At 27.0% G+C, this 21,290-nt stretch overlaps 3 protein-coding genes across 3 annotated transcripts; 2 read left to right on the forward strand and 1 right to left on the reverse strand.

Annotated features, from left to right (window-relative positions):
- Positions 1–4,943: 4,943 nt before the first annotated feature.
- Positions 4,944–8,441, forward strand: LOC130814183 (cationic peroxidase 1-like). The gene is made up of 4 exons (XM_057680250.1): positions 4,944–5,231; positions 6,399–6,590; positions 7,527–7,692; positions 7,905–8,441. Exons 1-4 carry the CDS (start codon positions 4,998–5,000, stop codon positions 8,294–8,296), a joined length of 984 nt encoding a protein of 327 aa, XP_057536233.1. The 5' UTR covers positions 4,944–4,997; the 3' UTR covers positions 8,297–8,441.
- Positions 8,442–11,301: 2,860 nt separating this feature from the next.
- On the forward strand, positions 11,302–14,657 carry LOC130814184 (cationic peroxidase 1-like). Its single transcript, XM_057680251.1, has 4 exons — positions 11,302–11,566; positions 12,228–12,419; positions 12,546–12,711; positions 14,066–14,657. Exons 1-4 carry the CDS (start codon positions 11,366–11,368, stop codon positions 14,461–14,463), a joined length of 957 nt encoding a protein of 318 aa, XP_057536234.1. The 5' UTR covers positions 11,302–11,365; the 3' UTR covers positions 14,464–14,657.
- Positions 14,658–15,175: 518 nt separating this feature from the next.
- Positions 15,176–19,380, reverse strand: LOC130814185 (cationic peroxidase 1-like). The gene is made up of 4 exons (XM_057680252.1): positions 19,045–19,380; positions 17,965–18,156; positions 16,622–16,787; positions 15,176–15,911 (listed from the first exon to the last, which is right to left on the reverse strand). Exons 1-4 carry the CDS (start codon positions 19,282–19,284, stop codon positions 15,451–15,453), a joined length of 1,059 nt encoding a protein of 352 aa, XP_057536235.1. The 5' UTR covers positions 19,285–19,380; the 3' UTR covers positions 15,176–15,450.
- Between the last annotated feature and the right edge of the window lie 1,910 nt (positions 19,381–21,290).

Genomic DNA, 21,290 nt, shown 5'->3' on the forward strand with positions numbered 1-21,290 from the left:
TTTGTTCTTGATTAGCTTTTAATAATTTTAATTATCTATAACTCACCAACAATCTTATTATCATACAATTTAGTACTATGCTGAATAGTCTAAATAAATTAATTAAAACAGCCATTTCAATATTAAAATACTCATTTTTTAACTTTGAGTTGTTTACATAATCCTATCTCACAATATGAGGATCTCAAACATAATTTGCTTTACTTTTTTGTGTTCCTTATGTTCCTAACGTTAATTTTTTTGTCCGATTAACTTTTCTATAATTTTTGTTTAAGAAGTTATTCAACATATATCCAACATTTTTATTTAATTTTTCTTTTCATTGTATCCATACATTTTTAAAATTTTATTTTATTACTACAATATAATAAAATAGAAGTAAAATGTTATACATGTTACAAACTCAAGTAGTAGAAAAGTATTTCCTTTGTCCCTTTTATTTAGCATAACTTTCAATTTTAAGTTGTCCAATTAATTTTGTACCATTTCTGGTTTTTGGCAACGATTTTACTTTTATTTTTGGCAATATGTTAAAAAACTACCTAGTATATATCCCATTTTGCAAAAAACTACCTTAAATAAAAATTTTTGCAAAAAATTACCTTATATAATACAATTGTTTGCAAAACACTACCTTATAACGGATTGTGGCCTTTGACCGCTATCTTTAACCGTTAACCCGCATGTGAGACGCACATGATGCATTACTGTATTTAATTTTTATTTTTATTTTAATAATTATTATTATTATTATTATTATTATTATTATTATTATTATTATTATTATTATTATTATTATTACTATTATTATTATTATTATTATTAATGTTTTTTAAAAATAAAAATAAAAATAATAATAATAATAAAAATTTAAAATAAAATAAAAATAAAAACAAAAGTAAAATAATAATAATAATAATAATAATAATAATAATAATAATAAAATAAATAAAATAAAAATTTTTTTAAAAATTTAAAATAAAATTAATTTTTATTTTTTTTACTTTTGTTTTTATTTTTATTTTATTTAAAATTTTTATTATTATTATTTTTTTATTTTTAAAAAAATTAAAAATAATAATAATAATAATAATAATAATAATAATAATAATAATAATAATAATAATAAATAAAAATTAAAAAAATTAAAAAATAATAATAATAAGTAAAAATTTAAAAAAAAATAATAATAATAATAAATAAAAATAAAAACAAAATTAAAATTAAAAATAAAAATAAAAAAAAAATAATTATAATAATAATAAAAAAATATAAAAAAAATAGTTTTTTTAAATTTTTTTTATTTTTATATTTATTATTATTTTTTTTATTTTTTCTTTTCTTTATATTTTTATTTTATTTTAAATTTTTATCATTATTATTTTTTTATTTTTTTTAAAAAAATAAATAATAATAATAGTAATAATAATAAAAATAATAAAAATAAATAATAATAATAATAATAATAAATATAAAATATAAAAAAAATAATTTTATTTTAAATTTTTTTTAAAATTTTTATTTTATTTATTTTATTATTATTATTATTATTATTATTATTTTGTTTTTTTATTTTATTTTAAATTTTTATTATTATTATTTTTTTATTTTAAAATAATAATAATAATAATAATAATAAAAATAAAAATAAAAATAAAAACAAAAATTAAAAATAAAATAAAAATAAAAATTAAATACAGTAGTGCATCACGTGCGTCTCACATGCGGGTCAACGGTTAAAGATAGTGGTCAAAGGCCACAATCCGTTATAAGGTAGTGTTTTGCAAACAATTGTATTATATAAGGTAGTTTTTTGCAAAAATTTTTATTTAAGGTAGTTTTTTGCAAAATGGGTCATATACTAGGTAGTTTTTTAACATTTTGCCTTTATTTTTTCATATTATGCACAAACTTATATTTACACTACATCTTAAGTCTTAATTACTAATTTTTATCATTCACTTGTTTTTATCTCATTTTCAGTTTAATTTTTCATTTTTCTAAATTTCATCTAATTACAACTGTTGTAATAAAAAAGAGAGATAAAAAATATTTAATTCGAAAATAACTCAAATTAAAGTTACCAAAATTTAACTAAGTGTATTAATTTTTTAAATAAATGACCGACCACGGAAAACCGACGTAATTATGATCTTGACGTTAGTTAAACAAAAGGTTTTATGAGTAGCTAACTAGTCTTTTATCTTTTCTTTTAATAGTGCATCCTCACAAAGTTAACGCCTTTTCAATTATTGATGAAACCGTTCATTACCATTTTTTACTTTTGGTTTTGAGGTGTATCATTCATTTTGAACTAATAATTACTATTTTTGTTTTTATTTTATCTTTCTATTTATTTTTTTTCATACATTCCAATGAAAAATTAAAGATCAAATAATTTTAATTGTGAGTTTTTAAAAATTTTAAAAAGTAAATATTAAGAAAATATATATTGAGACGCATCTATAAAAATCCCACGTGAATATGTTTTTTAATATAGATAGATGAGAAATCATGATCAAAATTTAACATCAAAATTCGTAAATTCTATTTGAGAAGAATATATGAAAATGGAGAAAGTATTATTTTTTGATGATTTTATCTATAATAAATCAATAAAATGTATAATTTTATTTTCTTTTCAGCATTAAAACCTATAGTATAATTGTCCTACCGAAAGTCATAGCCTCATCTAGAATATCTCATTAAAATACCCATCTTTTAATTTTTTTTTTAATGTGTCTCATGAGGAGAAATCTTAGAGTACAAAGGACTGAATGAGTGTTATATTGCTTAGTGTTTTTCAATGTTAAGGATGATAAGGAGGAAGTCGTAATGCAAAATAGATATATTTAACTAATTAACACGAGTTATTTTTACTTTTAAAATCCTACATACGCGAGCAACATTTAGTAAAAACGTATAAATTTGTGTAAATTTTAAAAAATAAGCAAGTACATATATTTTATCATAGGGTAAGCATATTTTTACATTCAGACTTCTAAATATTTATAAAAATATGATCTATAATAACACGTAGTTTCGTTAGGCCCTAACTTTGACCTTATTGATCTTATTTACAAAAAAATTAGAGGAACTAAATTACAACTTTCATAAAGTAAATGCGGAGGTATGTATTGGTTCAAGTCCGCCATTACGTACCCATCTTGAGATAGCATAGGATTTTTAATTTAAGCATAAATTGTTTTGAGTCCACGGGTCTTGTGTCAACATAACAAATATTTCAATTAACTATTTGGATAAATTTTTTAAAAGGAAGGAACTTAATGGCCTACCTTTATTATAGTGTTGATATTGCACCAAATATGGGATGGAATGATTCAAGAAACCGTTTAACACCTTCAAGATTGATGCCAAGAACTCCCTTGACACACGAAGAACAAGCAAAACCTTCTGTTTTGTATGAAAACAAAAAGGTGACAAGAACAATTTGGATGAATGGTTCTATGTCGTGGATGGAGACAATGAACCTTCACTCAGTCCCTGGCCTCCTCCTCACACTCAAGTTAGGATTCACTCTCTTAACTCTCGTGGAATTGATTGAATCCTCTCTTTGTTTCACTCACAAAGACAACACTCAGGTTTGTAATCGCACACAATTACTTGAATGAAAATTCATTAATCAACAAAAACTGAGTATGATACAATGAGGTTGCTCCTTTATATAGAGCTATAACTGCTATAATGGGGTGTCTAACAATCATAACTAACCCCGTGCCTTATTATTTAAACACGTGCAAAATAAGGAACTAAAACAGAAACATAAAATAGGCTAAGTATTATGAAATCAGCCATTCTCAAATATCTGGCGAACACGCGACCTTGGAGCTGATCTTGTGGGCTCTGTGAGGACTCTCCGTGCTAACTCTGAGTCTTGGCTTCTTCTTTCTTGTCCAAAGATGCCATTCTTTGAATTCCCACGCTCATACACACACCAGGTTAGACGTTCCAATGCTCGCAAGGTGGGCTGCCAGGCAGATCGGTGTTTTTGCTGTTTTGTTGCTTGCTGATTTGGGAACAGCCTTCTGTTCTGGTTATTGGCTGTTGGGAGACTTCCCTTTGTTCCCCCTTGGTCTTGCCATGCTTGCATGTAGATGTTCAATCCATCTTGAAGATGATCTTCCTTATTCTTCAAGCAAAAGTCAACAAGTTCAGTGGACTCAGTAAGTGTACTGAAACAATTATGCTCTACATGTTTGGACTTGTATTGTAGATTGTCCATAATTGTTGCAGATATAGTGTTAAAGATATCTTTAACATCATGTTTAGATAATATTTTTGAATGAAAGAAAGAAAGGGTAGGAGAAGGGATGAGGAGGGGTTTTTTTCAAAATCATTCCAATTTTCAAGGAATTGTCTCTTTAAAATGCGAATGAATTGTATATTTAATTCAATTTTCTTCATTCATTCATTTCCCTTTCTTTCCGAACTGATATCCAAATAAAGGAAATACAATCCCTCCATTCTCTATTCAAACATATTGTACGTAAATATAATTATATTTTCTAGGATTTTTGGGTAGGCTAAGGAAAGGAAAAGACTATGTAGGAATTGAACACGAGGCCGTACAAAGAGAAATGTAGTATTTACTCTAAGTAAAGAAAATCTAAGTAGATCTTTAGCGTAAAAGTAATTTAATTAATCTTATTGTTCACAGAAACTAGTATACTAGATAGCCTTAGTTACCCATCAACTAAAAACCAAACTTTTCCCAATAAGCTTGACCGTGTTATCTTTATCCAAATTTCAGTCTAACATATACGGTAACGTAACTTACTATTAGGGCAATATAATAAATTAATTCGATGTTAGCTGGCAATAGCATATATTATTGTTCACACACCAGATTTACGCGCACTTTAATCATAAATAAAAATAAATATACTATAATAAACTTATATATACATGCGTCCAGTCTCATTGATTATCAAAGTAACAACAAATTATTATCAATTAATTAAGTGTAGCAAATTAAAATGTGTTCCTCTTTATTTTCTTCCTTATCAAATTTCAACAGTTTTAAGCTCCAATGTTGCTTGTTTTGGGTACTAATTGGAGTGGTTTCAGCTCAATTATCATCAAATTTCTACTCAAGTTCGTGCCCAAATGCACTCTCCACTATCCAATCTGCAGTCCAATCTGCTGTGAAAAATGAGTCTCGTATGGGAGCATCCTTACTTCGACTTCATTTTCATGATTGTTTTGTGAATGTAAGTTCAATTTTTGTTTACATATAGAAATTGTTGTTTTACAATAATTGTAGTTTTCTTTCGGTTGAATAACCAACTAATCAACAAGTTTAAGCTAATGATTGTAATACCTTCAAAACTAAATAATTTCAAGAGTTTTTTAGGCTAAAACATATATATGCAACATAGAGTTTCCTCACATTGAAGCTGAATAATCTACTTAAAATTACAGATATGAATGAAATCCTTACTATAATATTATAATATTTTATCATGTTGAAATTTGAAACTAAATCAAGAAACCAACGTAAAAAAAAATTTGAACTAATTATGGTTACTGGAAAATAGTTTTCATGCAATTTTGTTGGTGAATGCATGAAAAAGCTAATTGTCTAACCTTAATAATGTAACCAACTACAGGTCAACAAAGAAATCAACAAGTTTCTTGAATCTTACCTTCACTTCTCTCTTATACGTTGATCATGAATTCACACATTCAAGAAAATTTTCTATCAAAAACTTAGGTAGAATATAAAACTAACTTTATGGTAACACATCAATTAAAACGTGTAATTTTTTATATGGTAACAAATCATAAGATCATTTCAAGTTGAATTTTGTATCGTTAAATATAAAAAAAGTTTGTCTTACTTATCCATATTTTAAATTACTGATGTCCTTTTAGGTTATCATTGGGTGTTCTTGCCATCTTGCTTCTCTCGTTTCTTTTATTATTAGTTTTGTATTCTGTTTTATTTTCTTTTGTAGTTGGTTCTAATTATTTATTTTAGTTACATGCATTTAATTGATCTTTTTCGGATAGCTACGTCTTATTATCTTTCTTGAGCTAAGGGACTCTTTTGGTCGCGCTTTCCTTTGTGGGTATGAGCTGCCGCCGTCCTTCCCTTCCCATACCCTGTCTATAATTTTTCTATGAGTGAAATACAATTGATAGGATAATAATGATGTTTTACTTATAAACTGTTTGCCTAGCTAGTTCTCTTGTGAGAGGCATCTAAAACTAATTTTAGAGCAATCTTAATTGAGAAATTTCATTGATGATCGATCTTAATAATTAGTAGCTAGATGAGACCTTGACTTAAATTTAGAGGTTTAGTAAGTACTTAACTTCATCTAATTATGTTGGTTGATTTATAAATTTGTTCAATATGTGGATCTAATTTATAGGGATGTGATGGTTCGATATTGCTTGACGACACAACAAACTTTACTGGAGAAAAGAATGCAGGACCAAATGCAAATTCTGTAAGAGGTTTCGAGGTGATTGACACCATAAAATCTCAAGTAGAGAATGTATGTGCAGGAGTGGTGTCTTGTGCTGATATTCTAGCAGTTGTTGCAAGAGACTCGGTAGTTGCGGTAAGCCATGCATAAGACTACTTTACAAACCTTACACTTAATCAAACGATGTAGAAAATTGGATTTTGTTTCTGTTAGAACAAGTATCGTTATATTTACACTATATGACTCAAATATATAGGAATTTTTTGAGTCGTCTGTAATTTTGAAGATCCTATTAAATAATAAAAGACTAATTTAAAGTTAACAACTAGGAACTACATAATTTTCCTTGGTGTGTGACAACTTTTCTACGTGATGAGCATCAAAAGAAGATGGAAATAACTACCTAATAAAGTACAAAAGATATTAGTGTCTTACTAACTACCTTCAAAATATATTGATTTTCAAAACCTATATTTAACTATTAGAAAAATATTTATAGCAAACCACTCAACTTGAATGATTTAAAGGCACTTGACTAAGTTGCTAGGATCGTCATTAAGATAAGCTTGACTCGATCATGTAAAATTTATGTACTTTTGTGATATAATTGTTAGAGTATATAATTTATTGTGGGGTTTCAATCATCAACTTAAATTTTTAGTTAAATTAATTTTTTGATATGGTATAAAAACCAACGTGATAAGATGTTATAATTTTCCATTTCAACCATCCCTCATTTAAAGTGGAATATTTAGCACCAGATATGAAAAGACTAGTATTGTATCCACACTTCTAGCTCAAAGGGCAATCATGCGTGTTAGAGTATATAACATATCCTAAACCACAACATCAGTTTAATCTTTTAGTTGAGTTCGTTCTTTAAAATATAACATATCCTGGACCTTAATCATTAGCGTAAGCTTTTAATCGAGGCCACTAAATATATTATATATTCTAACAATATACAATTAAAAATATTAAAAGTTAAATTATACATTAAAGAATCAAAAAGTTTAACAATTAAGACTTTTTAGGTTGTTTTTATAGTAGTTGATGTGTTTTTTTCAACAGCTAGGTGGACCAAGTTGGACAGTGCTTTTAGGAAGAAGAGATTCGACCACAGCAAGTCAAAGTGCAGCTAATTCCAATATACCTGCCCCAACTTTGAATCTTTCCCAACTCATTACAACCTTTTCTAACAAAGGCTTTACTACCCAAGAATTGGTTGCTTTATCAGGTTCTTATTTTATTTATCTATTTATTTATTTATTACTTATTGGAATTTGGGTAGGATAAAAAATTTCCTTTGTTTATTCTTTTACAGTATGTAGTCCCGATCATTATATGTCCATATATAAAAAAGTTTGAAAATTAATTTTCTTTTCACAAGGGCTAAAATGAGTTAATATAACTTTCGGACTAACAAATAAAATTTTGTGTTGGATGTAGGAGCTCACACAATTGGACAAGCAAGATGCACATCATTCCGAACACATATATATAACGAAACCAACATAAATTCAACATTTGCAACATCTTTACAAGCGAATTGTCCATTTAATGGTGGGGACAATAACACATCATCTCTCGATAAAACAAGCTCAACAAGATTCGATAATGCCTATTTTACAAACTTGTTAAGTTTAGAAGGTGTTCTACATTCCGATCAACAATTGTTCAATGGAAACAATGGAACAACAGATTCTTTAGTATCATCTTATAGCTCAAGTTCTTCCACATTCTTCAATGATTTTTCAAATGCAATGATAAAAATGGGTAATATGAGTGTTCTTACTGGATCAAATGGGGAAATTAGATCTAATTGTAGGAAGACCAACTAATTTGATCGAACCTTTGTTTCAACTAAATTTCTTTTAGTTTGTACGAAACTAGAGTATGTATTTATGTGTTGATTCCTAGCTAGTACATTGCATTTTGCATTGGGTTTATGAAATATGAATATAAGATTATGGATTTTTCTTCCTATGAGTTTGGGCATGCAAATTACAGCTGAACTATTGATAGTTTAATACCATAGTCTATTTGTCCCTAATATTTTGCAACAATTGCTTTTTGGGGCTGTTAATCAATAGGTCTTAATGTGTATTTTATTATAATTTATAAATTAAAACATATTAAGTGAGATTTTGTTTAGTTAATCTCAATGTAAAATTATTATTGTCCATTTTTTTAATTTTTTTTTTATCATGAATGATTAAAGATAATATGAAAACAAATATAACAAAATATTAGAGACAAAGAGAGTAAATATCTAAAAAGTAACATAACCCATAATTAAAGTAAAATTTAGGGTCAAATCCAATGGTAAAATTTATGTCAAACTTTCAATTTTTATAGCTTCTTAGTTGAAATCCAATATATTTATCATCAATTTTTGTACTTTGAGTTTATATTTTTTAAAACCTTAAAATTAATTTATATACATTTTTTGGAATTGGTTTCATGTAAAGATTTATTAAAACTAAAAAAAAAACCTTGTTTGTTGACCCGATCAAAATGAAAATGATCAGATTAAAAGTTAACTTAACTCAAAATAACTCAATCTAAAAAACCTTGCCGGTAGATAATATGTATAGCGTACTTTAAGCCTATAAGCTATAAGGTTGCCCTAAAATTTTAGCCTTGAGCAAAGCCAGGACTAACAGAAGACTTGTTAAGGAGTCAGGGAGTTAGCGGTCTCCATATTAAACTCAAATTTTACTGATTTTCTTGTTAAAAATGTAAAAAATATTGAAACTTCAAAGTAAAATATGTTACTACTCTTCAATTTTTCTATTATTATAAAAATTTTCAACTTTGATTCTATCACTTGTCAAGACTATACATAAGTTCCCAAAATAACAAAAACTAACTGGCTATAAGCAAAGGTTTTTGCAAATAAATAGGCACAAGAGCAACATGTGAGACAAGAGAATTGAGTTTTGTTATTTCAACTGAAGGGGTATTCCTTTTTCTCTATGTACTTCTAAGTTTGATTTTCACTTAATTTTTTTCTCTCAAAAAAAAAAAAAGAAAAAGGCAAATAAATGCCAAGACAATTGAATTGAATTTGGAAATGGGGCCAATGATTGGGAATTTGAGTTTGTCAATTTAAAAAACACGTGTAGGAACTAAGAACACCGCAAGTGACTTTTTGTTATTTAATTATTCTTTTTTCATTGGCGAATTGATCTAACTACTCTTTCTAGAAAGTAAAGTGGACGTAGTCGCTAAATTGAAGATTTAATTTATATTTGCCCAATCATTAATACTCGTAATTGGCGCCGTTAAGGTCTTACTCTTAATGCATTATTGCATAACCATTCAAATTGCATATTTGTCATTATATATTTTGAGCAGTGATATTGCCAAGTAAATTTGTTATTTTGTCAAGGCATTTTTACTTGATATAAAGAAAAAATATTAATTTTAAATTAGTATTGTTATGGGGTCATATAAATAAACTTATATTTTATTTAGTCAGACTCTAAATCATCTACATCGGTCCAATAACTTTCTTAAATAACTACTCACTACTCACCATAACCTACCACTTATCCATCATACCCATGATTCTAATATTAATTCTCCATCCAACCTCAATTCTACCATTATAAATACATGTTGCATACATCATTTGCATGGGAATAAGCATTGATATTCCTACCGTTACTCTGAAACAATACTCCGCCCACCCACTTACAATCTTAACTAAATAACCTTCAATTGATATGAACTCATCCTATCTTGCATTCATTACTTTCTGTTTCCCGATCGGACTTGAGCGTTGGAGGGGTTTTCCGGGAAACTACCCCGGGCAAGGCTAACGTTGTATTGCAGGATTTAAGGTCTCATCAGCGGAAGGATCATAAGCACTATCAAGCATATTGACAATTGTACCCGATTACACCTATCTCCAGGTATTTTAAGTGTCTTTTGCACTTTCTTGTTTCATTACCGAAACAACTATAAATGCCAAGAAAAAATGTTTATCATTGATCTACAAGTTTTTTTATAAATTATATTGTTCATTACAAAATAAATTAATAATAATAATAATAATAATAATAATAATAATAATAATAATAATAATAATATAATAATAATAATAATAATAATAATAATAATAATAATAATAATAATAATATAATAATAATAATAATAATAATAATAATAATAATAATAATAATAATAATAATAATAATAATAATAAATTCATTAGAAGTATATAGTATGTCATTCTTATATAACTTATTATAAAATTGTAATTTTACTCTATATACTTTTGTCCATTCTGAAATATTTGTTATATTAATACAATTATTTACACATTTTATCATTCAAACTTATTTTATATATTGTTCTATATATAAAAAAATATAGTTAAGTAAAATTTTATTTAAAAATCGTCTAATCGCATTCTTTCATGATATCAACCTTTTGATTTGGTAAATCATGAAAATCCATAGTATTAATTTGTATATAATAGAGTATTATATATCTTCTAATTAAACTACTCCCATTTTTTAATGTGAAAATTAAGATATCTTAATCATATATGGACAATGGATCAGTAGCCAGTAGCAAGCTTATCATTCAATTAATTATAAAGTATGGTCATTAAGTCAAATTAAGCTCTAATGCTATACATATTTCAATTATAGACTTTTCAAAATAAACAGTCATTTATTATAGGAGGATAAGTAGTTACGCAAAAATGCAACTTGTTATTAGATAAGAACTCTTCACACTTCACATTACGCTGATACTTGAAATTTTCACGTATGGAGTATTATATATATAGTTCATTCTTCATATTCATAAGCAAGCCAATTTTTATACAAATTATTATCTCTTAGTAAGTCCTTAACTATTTATATTTCTTTAGTCCATATTTATATAACACAACAATGACTTCCTTTAAGCTTCAATGGTGTTTCCTTTGTGTACTAATTGGTGCAACATCAGCTCAATTATCGTCAACATTTTATTCAAGCTCATGCCCTAATGCTCTTTCGACAATTCAATCTGCTGTTCAATCTGCTATTAATAATGAGGCTCGTATGGGAGCATCTTTAGTTCGTCTTCATTTTCACGATTGCTTTGTTAACGTAAGTCATTTAAAGTTAAATATTTCTTGGTGCATGCATGTGTTTCTAAGAAAAAAGAAAAACATTTGTTAGAGTTTATACTTTTGGGGCATCTTTAAGCTCATGTCCTATTTTAATTTTTGTGAGATTTTATTTGATTTATCTTCATCGCAAGGATTATTAATATTAACTTTTTATAATTTTTACTTATGCACCATTAGATAAGACTTTAATATATATTTTGGCAAACATGCCCAAATAAAATGAGACAAAGTCATTGAAATGGAGAGAGTAAAATGATATTAGTGACCCTAATTGCTATATACTCCTATAAAAATACAAAATTATGAAAATATATTAAAATTTTAATTGCACCAAATGACTTGTACTGTAAGTGTTTATTCTGAATTAGTGAAATAATTTTCATTTTCAAAAAAAAAATCGAAATTAACATCATTCGGTATAATAATATAGGAGAATTTCACACTTAAACATAAAGTTAAAGGTTATACAAAATATAGGAGTTGATTATTTGATTTGACCTACTATAGTGTTTAATATTGAATGCATTGTAAAAGCTATCACATGAAATTTGATTTGAAGACTAGCTTAATATATTGACTTGATCAATAATAAATATTAATTTAAGTTGATTATTTCCTCTCTTTGCATGAATTACTAGGGATGTGATGGTTCGATTTTACTAGATGACAATTCTACTTTCACCGGAGAAAAAACCGCAACACCAAACAATAACTCGATTAGAGGTTATGATGTAATCGACACTATTAAAACACAAGTTGAGAACATGTGTCCTGGTATTGTCTCATGTGCTGATATCGTAGCGGTTGCTGCTAGAGATTCCGTAGTTGCGGTAAGATAAACTTTCCAAAATATATATATATACATACACTAAAATAGTGTGAATCAAGCTTATAGAAAACTATCGGCAATTTAATATGGTGTTGTCATTGTTGTTCTAATAATTAATTTTCCGTAGCTTGGTGGCCCAAGTTGGACAGTACAATTAGGAAGAAGAGATGCACTTACTGCGAGTCTAAGTTTAGCAAATTCAAATATTCCAAGACCCAGTTTGAACATATCCGACCTCATTACATCTTTCTCGGATCAAGGCCTTAGTACTAAAGATTTAGTGGCTCTGTCAGGTTTGCACTAATCCTCTTAATAAATATATACTGTACAGATTACACTTTGTTTCTTTATATCTCGCTTCTTAAATGACACTACTTTTTATAGTGGCATTCTTCTAAAATATATATTAATTTATATAGGGCTTCTAATTAGATAAATTATTTATTTATTTGATTTAAAATTTGACTCAATAATAATAAGCCTTAATTAAAAAATATATATCAACCAATCCTAAAGTATTTAATTTAGTTCTATATCATTCCTCGGAAATGGAATCCACTATATTTATTTAACCGTTAAATATAATTCTGTGAATATGACTCATCTGTTCAAAATAATCTCTACTATTTTCTTTATTTTTAAATATTCTTTTCATTTACTTTTTTTCAAATATCTCAATGCAAACTTTAAAATCACATAATTTTAATTGTAACTTTTTAAAAAATCTAAAAGGTTGATATTTAGAAAGTATATATTGAAACGAATCTAACAAGATTTCATATGAATATGTTTTTTTTCTTATAGATCAATGAAAATAAAATCCTAGTTAAAGTTTGACACTGAAGTTCGTAAATTTTATTTGAGATTAATATATGAAAACAGAAAGAGTATTAATTAACTCAAAATACTTAATACTGTGTGGTAACATTTTCAAAACAAATAAAAAAATTTTATTAATATAATTGGGTGTACTTTTAGAATATAAGTAATACTTCAGATTATTTTATAGAAGGTTACCTCAATACTCAATAGTATAAATTATTTTGAGTTAATCTATATTTGAGATTATTTTGAACAAATAAGGTCTTTTAAAAATTATTTTAATAAATATTTTTGACTCTATATTTTCTCATTGAAACCGTAGCAAAGCTATATATTATTGGTCCACTATAATAATAAAAAAAAAGTAACTTTATAAAATAAAATAAATTTTTAATAGCATAATATGAATTTGTTTTTTTCGGTCCAATTCAAAATTCAAAGGTCAACTTTCAGTTTTTGACGAAAACACATGCGGTTTAGTATGCCTAAGCTGGTCCATCTTTTTAAAATATTTTTTTCGTCTCGATTAATTTGCTTCTAATCCAATAGACTTTTGTTTAACATCCGTCTTTGTTACTCCAATAAAATTTCATTAACAGTTGTCTTATCATGAGATGACTTTAATTGGGCCAACCCAAATTATTTTTTTAAAGCAATTCGCAACCTGTACAATTGGAAATTCAGTTTTTGTTTTTTTTTTTTTTTACTAATGGCCGTTTTTATGGATCCGTCTCAAGGTGAGACGGTTTCATACAAGACGGGCTAATAATATTTTTATAGAATTATTCACAAGAATGTTTAACCATATCCAATGCATTATTGTAGGAGCTCATACAATAGGGCAAGCGAGATGCACAAGTTTTAGAGCTCACATCTACAACGACAATGACATAAACTCAACATTTGCAACATCTTTACAAGGAAACTGTCCAAGTAGTGTTGGGTCAGGGGATGACAATCTCGCACCACTTGATAAAACAAGCTCAACAACATTTGACAATGCATACTACACAAACTTGCTAACTTCTGAAGGTCTTTTACACTCTGATCAACAGTTGTTTAATGGGAATGGTGGAACAACTGATTCACAAGTACAATCTTATAGTTCAGATTCTTCCACATTTTTCACTGATTTCTCTAATGCTATGCTGAATATGGGTAACTTGAATGTCTTAACCGGTACAACTGGAGAAGTTAGAATTAATTGCCGGAAAACCAACTGATTTGGACTTTATTGGTTCATTATTAAATTTTGTTTTCGATTAATTCGATGGACAAAAGATTTATAATTAAATTTTGGAATTTAAGGCAAAGAATATAGTCTTTATACAAATATTTTGTGTACATGTATGTGATAAATGTTATCTTGTGTGTAGGTGCTTTTTTTTTTTTTTTTAAATTTTTGAAATAATGTAAGAGAGCTTAAAATAATACATTAAAAATATTTTTTCTTGTTATCATGCTTGTATTTAATAGAAATTTTTATAGTAAGATTGATATTCATCATACCAAATATTTGTGTTTTAGGTTATTTAAACAAATATATGACTAGATTAAAATGCACCAAATTAAATACATTTTTATGGATCAAATACGTTTACATTTTTTTTTAGTTTTCTTCTTTATTGATTTACTATTTTTTTTCTATAATTTACTATCTTTTAATACTAGTTAACTAATTTTAACCATCTAAATCTATTTTTATCAATTAAACATTAAATTTGTTAGATTGAACTTATTGATACTATTTAGAGCAAACCTTGCACGAAATTGATCATCTTATTGTACAACAAGTCCATATATAAAAAATTTCAAATTAAAAAAAAACATTCAATTCGGGATTATATTGTATGATAGTGAGACCGTATGTCATAAATCAGAAATTCGTGTACTATTATATTAAATATCATTATTTTAAAATGAATCAAATAAAATGTTTTTTCAAGTTTCATTGAACATAAATTGCGTAAACACTATTGGACTAAAATAGACAATAAAATAGTTGAAGAATGGACTATATAAATACCATTCGATTACAATTAGACTTATTCATATGATAATTATAATCTACACACATACGATCATATATATAGTAGTTCATACAAAAGCCAAAACATTTCATACATGTAAATGTATGATTAATTATTTCTCACTTTATTACAATACCAAAAACAAACCAATACGATTTGTAGATTATTCATCTTCTCTTTTCACATATAATCAAAAAGGGCGTTGACTAATGCATGAGAAACTTTAGTATGAAGCAAGGTTGAAGAGTTAGAATTAACCTTCCTACAATTAGTCCTAATTTCTCCATTTGATCCAGTCAGAACACTCAAATTACCCATCTTCACCATTGCATTAGCAAAATCAATGAAAAAAGCCGTCGAATTCGAGCTATAGAAGGAGACGGTAGAGTTGGTAGATCCGGTTCCATTGCTACTAAACAATTCTTGGTCAGAATGAAGAAGGCCATTTAGCCCTAATAATTCACTAAAGTATGCATTATCAAATGTTGTTGAAGTTGAATCAAGAGGTGAAGTGTTGTTATCTCCTCCAATAAAAGGACAATTTGCTTGCATTGATGATGCAAATGTGGAGTTTATGTTGGTTTCATTGTAGATGTGTGTTCTAAATGTAGTACATCTTGCTAGTCCTATTGTATGAGCTCCTGAATTTGTGGAGGAAATACATTAGTTTAAACAATAATAAATCGATCAATTATCAGTATAGGGTGAGCTGAACACGCATCTTTACTTGTGTACTCAACCAATTAGATGTCATATTTGATGTTATATTCCTATATGACACGATTCAATATTAAATTATTTTTATCAAATAGCATGGTTCATGGCTTAGCCTAACCCAACCCTACATTATTGTTACCCTTGCACCATTTCTAATGTATTTTATATCATTGATTTTTGACTTAATAATCAACTCTTAAATCTGTTCAAGTTATTTTTGATTATGTCTACTACTATTACAAATAAATCTCGATCTTCTTTACATACTTCGAATATATTTCAAATAGAGTTAATTAGGTCGATAAGTTTACCATTTTGTATGAACAAATATAAGGTTAAGTCAATCCGTTTGCATGAGCATTCTTGTTTTTACAACATCAAAAATGCTAAAAGGCTCAATTTCATATCAAATGGCTTATAATTCAAGTCTATTTAAACTCGGCTTTAAATTTATGGTTATTTTTTATCATTTCATATGTGAGTTTGTTTAAGAAGACCCATTTAAGTCAATAGATTTGATCATCCATTAATTATTTAATTATTTCATGAGATTTTTTTAAATAAAATTTAGACTTAAGGTTTTAAGAAGTTATAAAAACTAACGAATATGTAAAGTAGTGATAAGAAAGCTGACCTGACAAAGCAACCAACTCTTGGGTAGTAAAACCATGGTCTGAGAATAATTTAGTGAGCACATCAAGATTCATAAAAGGAGCAGGAAGACTTGTATTTGCTGCACTTTGATTTGCTGTTTGAGAATCTCTTCTTCCTAATGCCACTGTCCAATTTGGTCCACCTAACTATTTTCAATCAAGTGCACAACTTTTAATATAATTAATTAGCCCTCAAACAAAAGTCATCACCATTTTTATGCACCTCATCTACTTTAATTAGAAAAAACCTACCTTTAATTTCAGTTATAGTCTTTTTATGTATCTAAATTTACTATACTTATATATATAAAAAAAATAAAGGATAATTCTAATATTCCACACAAGGCAGGGTTCGAGGTGGGGTTTTTTTTTTGAAAAAGGCGGACATACCATACCTGTACCTAGGGATGGCAATGGGTCGGATTTGGATCGGATCTAGGTGGACCCGAATCCAGATCCGGATCCGCAGGTCCAGTTTTGCAAGACCCAGATCCGGATTTGCGGATCCAGTACCGGATCCGGGTCCAAAACGGGTCTGACTTTTTTTTTTTTTTTTTTTTGAATGTGTTGAGTTGCAATAAAGCGATATTTATAGATTAATATTAATAATATATATAATTTCACAATGAATCAACCACTCAACATAAATTAAAATTTTTTGTTGTTGTGATCTTGGATTTTTTGATCAAACGATTTTTTGTTTTATCTCTACAAATTAATAATTTGATTTCAATATATTGATGTTTTTCGTTGCTATACTTCGTGATTTCAAAACTAATTTTTGCAAGAAATTTTCCTATTGTAGTTGCATTTATTTCTTGTATGATAATTAATAAACTCACAAAAACTGTATTATAAGATAATCTCTTACTAAAAGTTAAGTAAAAAGAAATTCAACAATCAAAAGAAAACCCAACTCTACACATTAATTTTATAAAATGTACTACTTTTTTATATAAGAATAATGTATATTCTATTATGTGATAGCTTCTTTAATCCCTTTCTTTTTTATAAGTTTTTTTTTTTTAAGAATAATGTATCTAAAGTGAAAAGTGTAACCAACTGGTCAATATTGCTAGCCTGCATGCGAGTACTCCTACACAAGTTGCAAGAAGTTAGCTTAGGTTGTCCAATGAGAATAATTATCCCTCTCGGTAGCTACCAAACGTAATCAATGTTTTGAAAGAGACGAACTACTCCTAAACATTATTGTCAATATTATATATATTAGGTTTGAAAATATTTTTAAAAATCCTATATCATATCAATATACAATAGCTCGCCAGAAATCATCAAAATCTCAATAAAACTTTGTATGTCTTACCGCAACAACAGAGTCTCTAGCAGCAAGAGCTAGAATATCTGCACAAGAAACAACACCAGGACATATTTTCTCTACTTGAGATTTAATGGTGTCAACAACTTCAAAACCCCTCACCGAATTTAGATTTGGTGCTGCTTTTTTTTCTCCGGTAAAGTTTGCTGTGTCATCTAGCAAAAGTGAACCATCGCATCCCTGTAAGATAATATATCGATATAGAAAATTAATAGTAATATTGAACTTAATCCTCTGTCTTAATCATTTGAATGTATATATTTTCTTCCAACAAATATTTTACTTTGACCGAATTGAGGACTATTAGCAGCAGTGGATCTCATAAAATTTTTTAAATCAATATAAAAATTAAAATGTTATATATATATATATATATATATATATATATATATGTAATTGCATGATCATAGATATTAGGCTTGCTTGATGAAGAACAACCTTGTACCTCTAAATTACGGTCCCAAATTTTACCACTGATATGCATGATCGACATTAATCAAAGATATTAGACTTTCTTTTGTTTGTTAATACCATTGACAAATTATAGTGGCCAATTTATTTGTGACGACAATAATTGTCACAACAATTGAAGCAATATTTACAAGATTTTTTTGGGTGACTATTAATGAAAAACACTGAATATTTTGGAAATTCAAAATTGAAGACATAACATATCCTGTAAGGAAAAAAGTTATTGAAAGAGAGACATATTAACCGGATTTTGATGACATTTATATAAATTTCTTTTGAGTTACAAGTATGGATGCAACACATATGATGCTTTGAAAACGATAATTTCATTTAGAAATTTGAAATTGGCAAAAAGTTTATTGTTTGACAAATTAAAAATTTTTAATTTTTAATTTGGATCAAATTTTTTTTCATTTATGATTTCATAATTAAAATCCTAAAATGAAATACTTATTCCAAAACACTACATTATATAATATATCGAAAGCATGTTACAATATTGAAAATTTCTACAAAAATTTTAACGTTTAAAATGTCCTCACATAAAAAATCGCAATAAAGCAATCGAAAAAGAAGAGTTGATATAAATAAACTTACATTAACAAAGCAATCGTGGAAATGAAGACGAAGTAAAGACGCTGCCATACGAGACTCGTTATTTACAGCAGCTTGAACTGCAGATTGAATAGTGGAGGTTGCATTTGGGCACGAACTTGAATAGAATGTTGGAGATAATTGTGCTGAAACTGAATCTATCACCACCCATAACAAGCAACATAATATGATCAGCTTTGAAATGGAGAAATTTGATGTGTAAAATGATAAATAGAAAGCCATTTATTAGTTTCTTCTACAGATTTAATTTGGATAATAATCAGATTGATGAATGAGTGTGTAATATAACAACCACAAATCTAATAGTGAAGAATTAGAGAATGGAAGAATATATATATATATATAATAAAAGAAAACCAAATGATATCTTAAGAAATGTTTCTTAACCTTTTTAGTTGGTTTGTCAATTGAAAATTTTAAATTTTTAGACTTTTATGTGTTCAGAAAATTTTAGTAAAATTAGATGTTGAATGTTTATTAAAGAAAAAAATTGGTCAAAAAGGAAATGAAAAAAGTTAATTAAATTATTTTTTTCATTTTGACTTAAAAGTTAAAATTTCAAATGGCTAAAAAATCATTTATCAAATAATATTTTCTTTTTAATCAGCTAAACGAGTAAAAGTCAAAAATCAAAAAAATACCAACATAGAAATCATTTTTCAAACAGCACAAAGATAAACAAAATGCTAAATATAAGTATATTTAATAGGTATTAGTTACGTAGTACATGATTTTGTCTAGTATGTTTGGTATTTTGCAACCTAATATTCTCGGGTTTTATATTGACTAGAATTCTTCTCTCTTTTCTTTTTAGCGGGGAATATATATTATTTTGTTTTCATGTTTCACATAAGTGTATTGGGGTCCCCTAGGCTACTTAATTTGAATTCCTATTTTTAAAATGATGTTGTTTATTTATTTAAAGTTTAATCAGTGAAATAATGATGAATCTTAAATAGGAGTCATTTTTAAGTAATGCTCAATTTATTAAAAAATCAGCCCGTAATGAGCATATATGTCATTTGTGATAAATTGAGGTATTAAATTCGCTATACAATCATAAAAAGGGTAAAAGATAATTTATTTTAATTTATTTTTGACATAAGTTAGTAAATATTTTTTAGTTATCATCAAACTTACGAACTTAATATTAAGATTTGATACTTTATCTAATTAAATTTATTATAATGGTTGGATTTAAAGACAACTACTATAGAATTACCCTTGAAATAGAGAATGTGATGTTATTAAATTGTTGTCTCTTACCGAATCAATATTTCTTTAACTAAGGGACCAGTTATGTGTGTTTTATAGAAACACTAACGTATTGCTCCTTTGTATTTTCTTAGGCATACAAAAAAGATATGGTAGTTCGAAATCTCTCCTACTACAAAACAACTATAAAAAAAGTAAATTGATAAACATCAGAATAACTATCTCAATCAGCATAATGATATTTGGTTTCAAAAACAATCTCATTAATTAGTCTTCAATTTTTAATATTCAAGTCAGTATATTATTGAAACTGATATATTAATTTTATGTAGTCGACTTTAATCTTTTAAAATTAAAACTCTGTCATTATTATTAATTGCTTGTTTGTTGAAGTCCACTCAATATGAATCGAGGATACGCCTCTATCCCAAATGTGAATCAAGATTTCAAACAAAATATTTTTCAAGATTCAAATTCAAAATGATATCACACAAAAGAAACTCTTAGACATGAGCTTGGAAATGAATTGGGCCCAAAAGTCAAGTCATACACTTTTATTAGGCTTTAAACTTGAAAAGGACGAAAAGATGGATGGCAGTTGAAATAATTTAATTTGACTTAAAAAGAAGCTTCTTAAACTAACTTAAAGCATGTGTATTCTAAATAGTGATTGGTTACCATTTACCAGTGGGTTATGCCTATGGGTATGAACCTATGAGTTTAAATATAAAGCATGTGCCTACAAATGATGCACAATTGTACCAAGAACTCATAAATAATTATGACACAACCACATAAAAATTAAGATAATAGTGAAAATAGAAAAATTGTGCGGTTATAAATAAATTGAAAAAAAATTAAAATAAGATATGCGAATAAGAAACATAAAATGTTAGAAATATTACGTAAAGTAAAATTATTACAAAGTAAAAGGGACAGTCCAAAATAAAAATATTGGCAAACTGATTGAAGCAAAGGAAATATTCTTTAAAATGCACCCTTATATAGCACTA

This window comes from Amaranthus tricolor, chromosome 5 (genome assembly GCF_026212465.1).
Source record: "Amaranthus tricolor cultivar Red isolate AtriRed21 chromosome 5, ASM2621246v1, whole genome shotgun sequence".
NCBI classification, from domain to species: Eukaryota; Viridiplantae; Streptophyta; class Magnoliopsida; order Caryophyllales; family Amaranthaceae; genus Amaranthus; species Amaranthus tricolor.

Excerpts from the sequence above, each read along its gene's own strand:
- LOC130814184 (XM_057680251.1), top strand. The coding sequence starts at position 11,366 with ATGACTTCCTTTAAGCTTCAATGGTGTTTCCTTTGTGTACTAATTGGT. Across the intron at positions 12,420-12,545 it reads CTAGAGATTCCGTAGTTGCG|CTTGGTGGCCCAAGTTGGAC; the intron begins GTAAGATAAACT and ends AATTTTCCGTAG. Across the intron at positions 12,712-14,065 it reads AGATTTAGTGGCTCTGTCAG|GAGCTCATACAATAGGGCAA; the intron begins GTTTGCACTAAT and ends GCATTATTGTAG.
- LOC130814183 (XM_057680250.1), top strand. The coding sequence starts at position 4,998 with ATGTGTTCCTCTTTATTTTCTTCCTTATCAAATTTCAACAGTTTTAAG. Across the intron at positions 5,232-6,398 it reads TTCATGATTGTTTTGTGAAT|GGATGTGATGGTTCGATATT; the intron begins GTAAGTTCAATT and ends TCTAATTTATAG. Across the intron at positions 6,591-7,526 it reads CAAGAGACTCGGTAGTTGCG|CTAGGTGGACCAAGTTGGAC; the intron begins GTAAGCCATGCA and ends TTTTTTCAACAG.
- LOC130814185 (XM_057680252.1), bottom strand. The coding sequence starts at position 19,284 with ATGGCTTTCTATTTATCATTTTACACATCAAATTTCTCCATTTCAAAG. Across the intron at positions 16,788-17,964 it reads CTAGAGACTCTGTTGTTGCG|TTAGGTGGACCAAATTGGAC; the intron begins GTAAGACATACA and ends GATTGAAAATAG. Across the intron at positions 15,912-16,621 it reads AGAGTTGGTTGCTTTGTCAG|GAGCTCATACAATAGGACTA; the intron begins GTCAGCTTTCTT and ends CCACAAATTCAG.